The following is an 11,196-nucleotide window of genomic DNA, read 5'->3' on the forward strand; positions in this document are numbered from 1 at the left end:
ATATGGTAAAGGTTATCGCGTATAACTATTTCATTATAAAACGTTTATATAATAAAAATATCAACATTTATTTATTTCTAAGAAAATTCATATACATTTATGTATTTTTGAAATTTAATTATCTTAATCGTAACGTATTGTACATTTATTTTTGACGAGAATATTTAAGCTTTCATAGTTCTTATGTCATATTATTTATAAACTTATAATAATAAAACATTTAAAAAACAGTGATAAAAAATAGATCACTTTATTGATATATCAATGTAAATCGTAAATGATCTGTCAATTTCTTTTTGTATCTAAGGAAATGTTTTATTTTTTTAAGGAAGCCGACCACAGTCATGCAAATTAAATTAATTTATTTTTGGCTTCATAGATACTGTACTAATTGATACACATATATACATACAGATATATTATGTCTGATGTTCTCTAGATATAAATGCTAGACCACCCGATTGTTTAGCTTCTCACAGCTTCCAATAAAAAATAATTACAATAGTGTGTAACATAGAATGATTGTTCACGCCGAATTATACACAACAATCAATTCTTAACACGTTATGTATATATATATATATGTATATATATATATATATATGTTTATAAAATAAGATAATAATCTTATGGAATGTTTCAATGTGCGCTGATGAAATAACGGTAGATAAGAGTTGCTAGCACCCCAAGTACAACAGGAATCAGCCAGGATCTCCAAGAACCACTGCAATAGCCAATCATCACATGACCATGCAGCAACTATTATTTAGATATATAGTAATATTTAAAAAAATTTTCCTAATTTCATTTATTTGAACAACACAAATGGTATAATCAATGGAATCATGCTTCTCGCAAACACTTACATGATTAAAGCCAGGAATAGACTGCATTTCTCTATTACTTTTGCATGTAGTAAAAATAAGTAATAACAAGAAACATTGTATGAATAATAACAAATTTTCAATAGCATAAAGCATTATGAAAAAAAGCAACCCATTCGTAAATGAAACAAATGTTTTTTTCTTTAACAAATAGAGAATAATTGAACTGATATGATAAAAACATAAATGTATATAGGAACTTATAATACATTCTGTATTCATACCTAGAACTATCTCCATTTGAAGCACCATTTGCCCAGTCCCGTTCTTTCTTATCGTCACTTTTTGTTCTTTCTTCCTAAATGAAAATTATAGAATTACAATAATTACAATGATATTTTATTATTTTTATATAAAATATTTCAACAATAAAGATATTAATTTAAATTCTAATTAAACTATACTTACTTCTACTAATTCTCCTATTTTATATGGTTCCATCATTTCTCTTGCATCACTAGAATGACCAATATCTTCAAAGGGTTCTGTTCCATCTCGTCCAGCATGTTCCAAAATAACTTCTTCACCACCAGGATGCTTCAATAAAGAAGAAGATTATATATAATTTACATTACAATTTTACATTTGTAATATACAAATAAATAAACATAATATAAGAAATTAAATCATTTAATTTATGTATGTCATCAGCAAGGATTTAATAGAAATTGTAAAAGAGATTAAGAAAAAAGGAAAAAAAAATAAAAAAACATTAAAAAAAATATTCTAACAAATTTTTATTATATTAATATACCTGTTTTAAAAATTTTGTCACATCATACACTTTATCATGAATAATTATCCATGAATTTGTAGCTGTATTATATTTTGCAACTTCGGCACGTGTATAATATTTAATCGTAGAAGTACCAGTAGCATCTTCGGACGCCATTTCAATATTATTTAATATTTTATATTTTTAGGCACTATCAAAATAATAAGTTAAGTCGTTCCACAATCAATGACTGGAAGTCCGTTCTGTTAGAATGATTTCCTTCTAGTGATCTTCACTCAGAAACAAAATTTAACCTTAGTGAATTTCTATTACCAATAGATCACTATTGTATATTGTACTAAATATAGTATAGTTATATACTTTTCATGTAATATCTCTATGTATATTTCTATTTTAAAGGCTGATTTTCACGAATCATCCTATTATATAATACATGCTTTATCACTTTTATCATAATTCTTATTGGTTAATAAACAAACGAAGTATGATTTTATAATACTTCGAATTATTAAAAAAAGAAAGAGTTTAAAGTGGCATTAAAAAGATATAAAGATATCGATTAGTTAATATATATCTAAAAATTAATTTTTACAATTTCTATACGAATAAAATGATAGAATATTTATGTTGGTAATACTGTTATGGTTCAACGCCAATTCTCTATGAATTCAAAATCAAATAACGGTCATATGAGTTTTCTTATTCTATATTCTTCACAGATTCATTATCAACAGATAGAATATCTTATTAACGATGGAAGGATTCAAGACACCTGTTAGAAGGAACCGTAGACCTACAGATGATTCCAATTTACAAACCCCGATTAAAATTCCAGCTTCTCCATTTTTACAGCAATTAGCTCACGGAACTGGTATGTGCATTCAAATAAATATTCATAAATAAGGATTTTAAAATCTGTTATGTTAGGTGTACATATTCTTAGTTTGGAAAGATCTCCAAAAGTTGGTTTTGCAAGATCACCTTGGGCAATAAAAAAAAGAAATAGTAAACTTGCAAAGAATTCAGAATATGACAAGCGCTTATGGTCTGAAGCCGATTTATTGAAAAAATTAAATCACCCAAACATCGTGGGTTTCAGAGCATTTACGTTATCTTCCAAAGGTGAACCATGCCTTGCCATGGAACAACTGGATATTTCTTTAGGTATATATGTTATTATGATGATATGAAATATTCGTCAAATCAAAGTTTTAACTTTTTTTGTAATTTTTTGTTTTTTATAGGAGACTTGATTGAAGATAGAGTCGACAGAGGAGATGATATTTTTGCAGCTAAAGATATTTTATATGTTGGTTATGAGATGGCAAAGGGTTTAGAGTATCTACATCATACTATATATATTTTGCATGGGGATATTAAAAGTTATAATGTTCTAGTTTCAAAAGATTTGAAAAAAGTAAAACTTTGTGACTTTGGAGTTTCTGTACCACTTACAAAGACTTTAGAAATGGATAAATCACAAGAAAATATTATGTATGTTGGAACTGAATGTTGGAATCCACCAGAAGTATTATTTGGTATATTAATTTTTATATTTATAACCATATATATATATATTTCTTTTTATATATAATATATTCGTAATTATTTTATTGAATTAATATATTTACAAATTTCTATCTTTTTATTTTTTTTATATAGAGGAAGGCCCTATAACAAACAAATGTGATATATGGGCATATGGTCTTGTTATATGGGAAATGTTAGCCTTATCTGCACCTTTCGTAAATTCTGATCACTCTAGCGATGATATCGAGGATATTTCTACATCAGAAAAATGTATGTCTTTAACAACAACAAATGATGATAATGATCTTACTATGGATGATAGTATTATGTTTGAGGAAGAAACAAAAAGAAACTATGGTAAGTAATTTTTTAATATTTTAATTAAATTTTTAATTATTATTTACAATAAAAAATATTTTTCCAAATATTGTTAGGCGTTCGGCCACCTTTACCTGCAATTGATATAGGTCCAGAATATACAGAAGTATTAGATATATTTTATACGTGCACCATTGTAGATCATAAGTTAAGGCCAAGTTCAAAAGGCTTAGTGATGTACTTTTCAAAAATTATGCCTTCTAATGTATAAATTTATGTCTTTATGTTTAGAATATAATTTTTTATATAGAATATAACTTCATAGAATATAACTTTATAGAATATAACTTTATATATAAGAATATTTGACGAATATTTGGTTTACGTATGTGATAAAATGCAAGTTAATATAAAAAAAAATTAATTGAGAAATACTAGAATTAATATAATAACAAATATTATTATCCCAATGATAATGCCAATCTTTATTTTTCTCTGAAAAAGTGACAAATTTTAGTAATGAATTCTTTTATTAATGTATTAAAAAATAAGTTTATTATGTATACTTTTTTGTATCTATGACTCCTTTCTTCTGCTTTATTAAGGCATTTTTTACCACTCTCAACATCATCTGTAGTATTTTTTGCAAAGTATTCTACACTATTTATTTGCTCTCCCTAAAAAAAAAAAAAAAAAAAGAAAAAAGAAAAAAGGAGATATATATATATAAAGATATCCAATATAACATTTACATGTATTTAATATTATTTATTACTTATTACTTACTTGTTTTTCGATAAGAAAAGCTGTTTCAGTAAACATATCTTTTATTTCATGAATAGATTTTTCCAATTTCAAAACTTCATTATGTCGTACTTCTATAGCAGACAATTGCTCTTTGGTGATTTTGCTATCTTCTAGGATCTACTTATAAATATGTTATAACAAATTTATGAAAAAAAGAATTTCCAGAGATTATATTATTCAATAGATTTATAAGATTTAAAATATCTTGTACAACAACATATGAAGATACTTTGTAAAATAACATTATGAATACTTACATTATCCACAAATATGCTGTTTCCTTGTATATTATCTGTTTCATCTATCTCATATGTTGTATGTTTCTTTACTAGAATAGAAATATAATTAATTAAGTATATTTTATTCTTAAAATGAAAATATATATGTATTATATATAACTCACTTAACATTCTCTGTTGCTGTAAAAGTTGTAAACATTTATCATGATATCTTAATAATGATGCATTGTAATCCTCCATAATATCTGAAAACATCTTTAGCATAGTTGCATATTGTAAACGTCTGATTCGTATATGAGCAGGAGTTTCCTTTGTATTATCTGTATTAAAAGAATCTGTAGCAGCTATATTTTCCTTCATACCTGAAAAAATGCTAAATAAATAAATGTACATTTCCTGATATATATATATTTTTTTTTTTATACAACAAAATGTTTATGCGTTCGATTGATGAAGTAAAATATTAAATCTTTTTTATTATCACTCTAAAAAAGTTTATTCCGTTTAAACACATATCCCGCGCATAATAAAACAAAATGGTAGGTCAACGTATAACAAGAAATTTATTTTTATAAAAAATATACAAAATAAGCGCAATAAATTTTAATTAATTATAATCTTTATTCACTGAAATATTAAAAGAAAAAAAAAACCAAGAAATTTAAAAATTGAGAATTTATAAAAAGTACATATGAATATATTAATCTATATATGTATATATCATGATTATGATTGGTTCGTTGGATTTCCCTCCTTTGGATGAACGTTATCGTTTATTCCAGCGGTAACTACATTTTAGACGAAATGTTATATCACATGTATTTAATAAATATCAGTTTTTGTGATATTAATTGGGACAAAATCATATATTCATTATCCATAGGTGTTCAAAGAATGATAACCTGAAGATCAAATTTACTTTATCAGAAAATGATAGGTTAAGGTTATCTTTACATATTTAACTTCACTTATAAATGATAAAATAGTCACATAAACGATTTTAGTTTATTGGACTTTAGTGATGGAGTTTCTACAAATTTTTGACAATTTTAAATTGGACGATCTGAACGATAAGTGGGTAAATACTGTGTGGGATTCACAATTTCTAACCTACGAGGAACCACCTCAAGATGATTATTTTCTTTTCATTGAAAGCGAGGATATGGACTTATTATTACAAGACACTTGTGAAGTCGTCAAAGATTGGCTTGCTGAAATTCAAACTTCAGAAGAATGCAATAATAAAGAAGCAAATGTTTCTTGGGATGTATTAGTAAGTTTGAATATAAATGTGCATGCTTTGTTATCGGTTTTGTACTATATAATAAAATCTGGTCAACGTGATGAAGCTAACAAAACAAGTAAGCAAACTTGTTTAAGCGCAACAAGTTTATATTTTATGTTATTGGCTATACCTGGAAGTCATGCTTTTAATATATTTCATCCAAACTTATATAAAAAAGCAATTGAATCTTTGAAATTATGCAAACTCTTAATTCCAATAATTACAAAGGGAAATAAAACTGTAAATTTAGAATATATGGATATTAATGAAGATCAATCGAGCGATCATGTTACTTCACTTTCAGAAAAGGTTTTATTGATTGAAGGTCTTAAAAGTATTTTGTGTAATTTCATCACAATGATAAAGTTATTTTCTTTTAGAACTTATTCACATTCATTAGATATTACTATCTCTGTATTACTTGAAGTTACTGATGTCAATCAGTTTGAATATCAAAGAACAAGAACTAAATTATTTTGTAATGCTTATACAGCTCTATTTAAATTATGTGATAATAAACACGGACCTATCAAAGCAACTATTATGATGATAGCAAAATACATACATCCTCGTTTTCTTTTTAATCATAATGATCATCAAATAAAATTTATGGCAAATATGCATGAATTAACAATAGATTTTTTAAGAAAATTATTAGATTCTTATGAAAAAGAAGCAAAGATTGCTATAATGACATTAATTCAATATATTATGATTAAATGTCCAGAACGGCAAGAGGCTCGTCAGAAGCAAGCTACAGTATTATTAAAACTAATTACAATATGCAAAGAAGATATCATTATACATATTATTAATGATATAATATCCCTTTCGCATAATACAAAAGTATCCTGTAGGCTATTTGCTCAAGAGATGATTGGAAAACTTTTAATGGAATCTAATTTAAATAATCACGGTTTAATAGAATCTTCTCAGTGGAAGAAGATAAAAAAAGCATTAATTGCTACAACATTGAGTAGATGTCTGGATTCTTCTAATATGGTAAGAGGTAGAGCTATGGCAACAATTGCAGAATTTACAGATACACAAAATAATATCATTGAAATGCTCGTAGAAGATACATCTGAAGTATCGTGCTCTAATGAGACACTTCCTTTATTCGATGAATTAAGAACAATATTAATAAGAGATGTTAATCTGATGCCAAGATTAAATACAGTACTCGTTATGTTAATAGACCGAGTAGAAGATGAAAGAGCATTAGTAAGACGAAGTGCATTACAGATTTTAAAAAATTTGACTATTAAATTTCCCATACTGACATGTCAAGTTGCTCCTATAGTTGGTCGTCGTTGCAGAGACCCTGTAATGACAGTACGTCGTTTTGCAATACATGTATTATCTGTTATTTTAGAACATTTTCCTAGTGATTCACAAATCCTTAATGAATGGGTAGAAACAGTATTACCACAAATATTTGATACTGAAATTAAAGTACAAGAAAAAGCACTAGAATCCTTCCAAGACTTACTAATAAGTAAGATAACAAATCATTCCAATTATACTGATAATGCAAAAAACAGTTTACCATGGAGAATTGTGGGTAAATTAACTGACATGAAAATGATGAAACATTTATCAAGAGCTTGTAAAATATGGACTAAAAATAATCTCATAAACAACTCTTTAATCACAGATATACAATCACATATTGGATCAGAAAATGATACATCTGCATGGGTTCTTTTAACGGCAATATCTGAAAGCATGAAATTACCAAATTTGGATAAACATATTGGCGATTATAAAGATCTTATACAAAAAAATAACTATCATTCAAATTTAATTTTACAAATATTGAGAAATTCTTGGTCGTCTTTAAATAAAAATGACATGAAGGATTTGTATGAATATCTTTATCAATGCCTTTGTGATTTCAAAATTCATTTTGGTTTAATTAGTATTTGTCTTGATATCATTGGTGGTATAATAAAACAATTATATCCTATTGATAATAATCGTTTAGTGCAATCTAACACGATGAAATTAATGGAAATATCAGAAGTAAAAATACAAAAAATGCTTAAAACTAACAATAAAACGATGATAGATACGTCAAATTATATAAAAGCTATGTCTACGTTAGGACATGTTGCATTTTCATGTACTAATAAGCTTTCATCATCTACTTTACGTATTTTGGAAGGCTTATTACTTGAATCGGAATTATTACCAGATTCAATAAAGGAAGTAAAAGAATTACAAGCTTTTGCTGTGGTTGTGCTTGGACAACATGCAATAAGAGATCATGAGATAGCACAAGAGGTAATACCAATTTTAGGTAGACTCTTGCGTATGGATATAAATCACAATTCAAGCACAGAGATAGCTATTAAGGTGAATGCTGCTAAAGCTTTAGCAGATCTCTGTATTAGGTTCACTACATTAGTTGAACCTTATTTATCAGACATGTGTATTTGTATGAAAGATCGTAGTTCTATAGTAAGAGAAGCTGTTGTTGTAATATTTATACAGTTATTGTTAGAAGATTTTATAAAAGTAAAAGGACCATTCTTTTTCCATATATTAACAATGTTATTTGACCCAGATAAAATGATACGGGAGTTAACTATTTTTTTAATCGAAGAAAGACTTTTAAAAAAAAATAAAGTACTGATATCACAAAAGTTTTTGGAAAGCATATATCATTATAATGATTATCAATTCAAGCACAAATTATGTGATCGTAAAATGCGAAAGGAAGAAAAAGAAATCTTAACATTTCCAGGAAATAAGAATCATGATAATAGAGCAATTATTTATAATTTTATGATAGAACATTTAGATCCTCCTGAAAAAATAAAATTACTTGTAAAATTAACTACGCAAGTACTTGGTAGAGTTTCTAATGGTACAATTAATGTTACAAGTCAAAAAGGTGCATGTGTTCTAAAAGATACATTATATATACTTAATAATGAACGTTTACAACCATTTCTATCCTCTAATAAACATCCTATAAATACTCAAGATCAAGAAGATTTTATGAATCCATCAGATGTATCAACTACTAATGCAATAACTGTAATTATAGAAGGAATGAAAAGGCATGGTTTAGAGATATTATTGCCAACATTACTAAAAGTAAAAGAGAAATTGGAAATTTTAAAATCACCTTTAAAACATGATGTAATGAGATTTGTTTTTAGAATGTATACAATTTACAGCAAAGAACATCTTGCAAATTTGTTAAATGAATATCCACAATTGGAGAAAGAAATTGATCAATACAAAAGGTACGTTCTTGATTATTTCTTTAATATATTCAAATATTCTATGAAAAGAATTTACTGATTACAAACATGACATTACATTTCAGAAATGTTGATAAAGATGCAAACACAGAGACTGATGATGTTGAAATACAAGATAATTTGGCATCACTTAAGAATGGCACAGAGAATCTTAAAACAAATGTACAACTTTCTATCTGTACTCGTATACCTAAAGTTATTTTACATCGTATTTCACCAACGTCCTTTAAAAAAAGGTATTCAAAAATATTATCTTCAAATTTAATAAATAATTTACAATCTGAGATAAGTTCTTCAGATAATCGGCCTAATTTAATATCTACAAAGTTAAGTAATTCATGTATTTTTAGACAAGAATCTAATCCAAGTACTAGTACACCAAAATTATCTGACAGAAGTTATGGTTATAAACGTGATTATATATTACCAATTAAATGTAATAAAAGATCCTCTCATTCTCAGGAGATGACATTGAATCATAAAGTCATAAAAAGTAGTACAGTGCAAATTGAAAGTGATTCTGAATAGCCAAAATAATCAATTTTATATATAATAAGAGATGTGGCAATTACGAATAATAATCTACAAAGATTATACCTACCTCGTAATTTTTGTTGAATGTGTAAAGCTGTTTGTGAGATAGTTTGAGTACGAATTTCAAGTTCTCTTTGCATATCTAGAAATTAAATATGAATAGGTCTTTAACTGATATTAATATTTTGAAATTTAAACATACCTTTGCTTGTATGTGATAAAACATTATTATGCAAATCCTTAACAACTGATATATTTTCCACAAGCAGTTGTATAAAACCACGTACTTCTTCAACCTACATTAACATTATCTTATACTTTTATCATTCAAATATCACATGATTATACGTCAATTCATTATACATACTTCCATTAACACTTCTTTTAATTTTTTATTTTGTGCTATTTGAATGTGAACATCTTGCAAAAATCCTCTGCCGAACGTAGTACTGCTATTACGGCACTTGAAATCAAAATAAATGTATTTATATAGTGTCCTTATAAATTGAACAAAAGATATTAGTTTGATTGATGTGATTAAATGTTTAAGTAGCACAAGAATAAAGGAAATATTTGCTGATAAGCTTAAAATAAACTATCTATTTGTATAAGATACAAGAATATCATATAAGCCTTACTAATATATAATTCTTAAATTATGTCGTGATATAATTATATGATTTTTAAAAAGGAATATGTACTAACGGCACATAAATCCGGTAAACGATCGCGAACCATGATGAGTATTGTTTCAAGATCAACGTGTAACTGACGATACCGGTGAACTGAATACACATGATATATATCTCATTATCCATCTTATCAGGGCGTTGCAGGTAATAGATAAAAGTCAACGTTCCATTTATATCGTGAAATCGCGTGTGTAATTTAAATGGATAAATTTAAGTTTATGAATAATTTTTTATATGATGAACATCCTTGGCATAGTTTCAATCTAAAACAGATCGTCTGTGTAAATGAAGATACTTTGCATCTGGAATGTAATAGGAAACAGCCACTTAGCAGCTGAGCTACAAGGCCAAAATTTAAATCAATTGCGAACACGTGTTCGTCTTCATCTTAAGTGAAAAGCATTGTAATTCCATTTAATATCTGGATGTGTATTACATACATAATCTATGTAATAATACTTTTTCTTATTTGGAAAAAGATTTTGATTTTTATTTAAAATGATATTATATAATTTATTTTGAAAATAAATACAGATACATATGACATAGAATAAATATGCAAAGTAAGTATATTAATATAGACATCTAAAATGTATAAAATAGAGAAAAAGAGAATTGTAAGTAAGTTTAGTTATATATAATATATAAGTATATTCGAAAAGAGAGTACAACTAATAATGTTTATTTTAAATATATATATATATATATATATATATATATATATATATATATATATATATCTAATTTAAGTAATGCTGTGATATTGAAAAAGAAGAGAAAATGATTAAATAATAATTCAAATATACAATATATAACAGATTATTGTATAATAATAAATATATTAATATTTAATATACTTAATATATATTTGTAAGTAAAAACAAAATTCACGAAGA

General features: G+C 26.2%; 4 protein-coding genes across 14 annotated transcripts; 2 read left to right on the forward strand and 2 right to left on the reverse strand.

The window, feature by feature from the left end:
• Window positions 1-49: 49 nt before the first annotated feature.
• LOC124949612 (cytochrome b5-like) lies at window positions 50-1,911 on the reverse strand. Of its 3 annotated transcripts, none has more exons than XM_047494959.1 (5): window positions 1,639-1,911; window positions 1,293-1,421; window positions 1,109-1,182; window positions 867-903; window positions 50-724 (listed from the first exon to the last, which is right to left on the reverse strand). In XM_047494959.1, the coding sequence occupies exons 1-5, from the start codon at window positions 1,774-1,776 to the stop codon at window positions 557-559; spliced, it is 546 nt and encodes a 181-aa protein (XP_047350915.1). In that variant the 5' UTR covers window positions 1,777-1,911; the 3' UTR covers window positions 50-556. The 3 variants fall into 3 exon arrangements, with proteins under 3 accessions (XP_047350915.1, XP_047350917.1, XP_047350918.1); XM_047494961.1 differs by having other exon boundaries at window positions 50-759; XM_047494962.1 differs by lacking the exon at window positions 867-903 and having other exon boundaries at window positions 1,639-1,906.
• A 353-nt stretch (window positions 1,912-2,264) lies between these two features.
• On the forward strand, window positions 2,265-4,916 carry LOC124950053 (lymphokine-activated killer T-cell-originated protein kinase). Of its 2 annotated transcripts, none has more exons than XM_047496193.1 (5): window positions 2,265-2,491; window positions 2,548-2,784; window positions 2,865-3,158; window positions 3,283-3,507; window positions 3,585-4,916. In XM_047496193.1, the coding sequence occupies exons 1-5, from the start codon at window positions 2,374-2,376 to the stop codon at window positions 3,737-3,739; spliced, it is 1,029 nt and encodes a 342-aa protein (XP_047352149.1). In that variant the 5' UTR covers window positions 2,265-2,373; the 3' UTR covers window positions 3,740-4,916. The 2 variants fall into 2 exon arrangements, with proteins under 2 accessions (XP_047352149.1, XP_047352150.1); XM_047496194.1 differs by having other exon boundaries at window positions 3,618-4,916.
• On the reverse strand, window positions 3,518-10,621 carry LOC124950054 (syntaxin-1A-like). 4 transcript variants are annotated; one of them, XM_047496198.1, is made up of 9 exons: window positions 10,314-10,611; window positions 9,976-10,071; window positions 9,811-9,904; window positions 9,676-9,750; window positions 4,679-4,876; window positions 4,533-4,603; window positions 4,255-4,392; window positions 4,035-4,145; window positions 3,518-3,963 (listed from the first exon to the last, which is right to left on the reverse strand). In XM_047496198.1, the coding sequence occupies exons 1-9, from the start codon at window positions 10,344-10,346 to the stop codon at window positions 3,889-3,891; spliced, it is 891 nt and encodes a 296-aa protein (XP_047352154.1). In that variant the 5' UTR covers window positions 10,347-10,611; the 3' UTR covers window positions 3,518-3,888. The 4 variants fall into 4 exon arrangements, with proteins under 4 accessions (XP_047352154.1, XP_047352152.1, XP_047352153.1 ...); XM_047496196.1 differs by having other exon boundaries at window positions 4,533-4,876; window positions 10,314-10,617; XM_047496197.1 differs by having other exon boundaries at window positions 3,518-4,145; window positions 10,314-10,615.
• On the forward strand, window positions 5,195-10,645 carry LOC124950050 (condensin-2 complex subunit D3-like). Of its 5 annotated transcripts, XM_047496185.1 has the most exons (4): window positions 5,259-5,298; window positions 5,534-9,056; window positions 9,140-9,310; window positions 9,425-10,645. In XM_047496185.1, exons 1-4 carry the CDS (start codon window positions 5,274-5,276, stop codon window positions 9,600-9,602), a joined length of 3,897 nt encoding a protein of 1,298 aa, XP_047352141.1. In that variant the 5' UTR covers window positions 5,259-5,273; the 3' UTR covers window positions 9,603-10,645. The 5 variants fall into 5 exon arrangements, with proteins under 5 accessions (XP_047352140.1, XP_047352139.1, XP_047352141.1 ...); XM_047496184.1 differs by having other exon boundaries at window positions 5,195-5,298; window positions 5,398-9,056; window positions 9,140-10,645; XM_047496183.1 differs by having other exon boundaries at window positions 5,235-5,451; window positions 9,140-10,645.
• Window positions 10,646-11,196: the final 551 nt, after the last annotated feature.

This window comes from Vespa velutina, chromosome 6 (genome assembly GCF_912470025.1).
Source record: "Vespa velutina chromosome 6, iVesVel2.1, whole genome shotgun sequence".
In the NCBI taxonomy this organism is placed as follows: domain Eukaryota; kingdom Metazoa; phylum Arthropoda; class Insecta; order Hymenoptera; family Vespidae; genus Vespa; species Vespa velutina.

Excerpts from the sequence above, each read along its gene's own strand:
- LOC124949612 (XM_047494959.1), bottom strand. The coding sequence starts at position 1,776 with ATGGCGTCCGAAGATGCTACTGGTACTTCTACGATTAAATATTATACA. Across the intron at positions 1,422-1,638 it reads TGACAAAATTTTTAAAACAG|CATCCTGGTGGTGAAGAAGT; the intron begins GTATATTAATAT and ends TCTTTATTGAAG. Across the intron at positions 725-866 it reads CTATTCCTGGCTTTAATCAT|TGGTTCTTGGAGATCCTGGC; the intron begins GTAAGTGTTTGC and ends TGGCTATTGCAG.
- LOC124950053 (XM_047496193.1), top strand. The coding sequence starts at position 2,374 with ATGGAAGGATTCAAGACACCTGTTAGAAGGAACCGTAGACCTACAGAT. Across the intron at positions 2,492-2,547 it reads GCAATTAGCTCACGGAACTG|GTGTACATATTCTTAGTTTG; the intron begins GTATGTGCATTC and ends CTGTTATGTTAG. Across the intron at positions 3,159-3,282 it reads TCCACCAGAAGTATTATTTG|AGGAAGGCCCTATAACAAAC; the intron begins GTATATTAATTT and ends TTTTTTATATAG.
- LOC124950050 (XM_047496181.1), top strand. The coding sequence starts at position 5,274 with ATGAACGTTATCGTTTATTCCAGCG. Across the intron at positions 5,299-5,533 it reads CGTTATCGTTTATTCCAGCG|TGATGGAGTTTCTACAAATT; the intron begins GTAACTACATTT and ends ATTGGACTTTAG. Across the intron at positions 9,057-9,139 it reads GAAATTGATCAATACAAAAG|AAATGTTGATAAAGATGCAA; the intron begins GTACGTTCTTGA and ends ATTACATTTCAG.
- LOC124950054 (XM_047496195.1), bottom strand. The coding sequence starts at position 10,346 with ATGGTTCGCGATCGTTTACCGGATTTATGTGCC. Across the intron at positions 9,905-9,975 it reads TAAAAGAAGTGTTAATGGAA|GTTGAAGAAGTACGTGGTTT; the intron begins GTATGTATAATG and ends ATGTTAATGTAG. Across the intron at positions 9,751-9,810 it reads TTTATCACATACAAGCAAAG|ATATGCAAAGAGAACTTGAA; the intron begins GTATGTTTAAAT and ends TTTAATTTCTAG.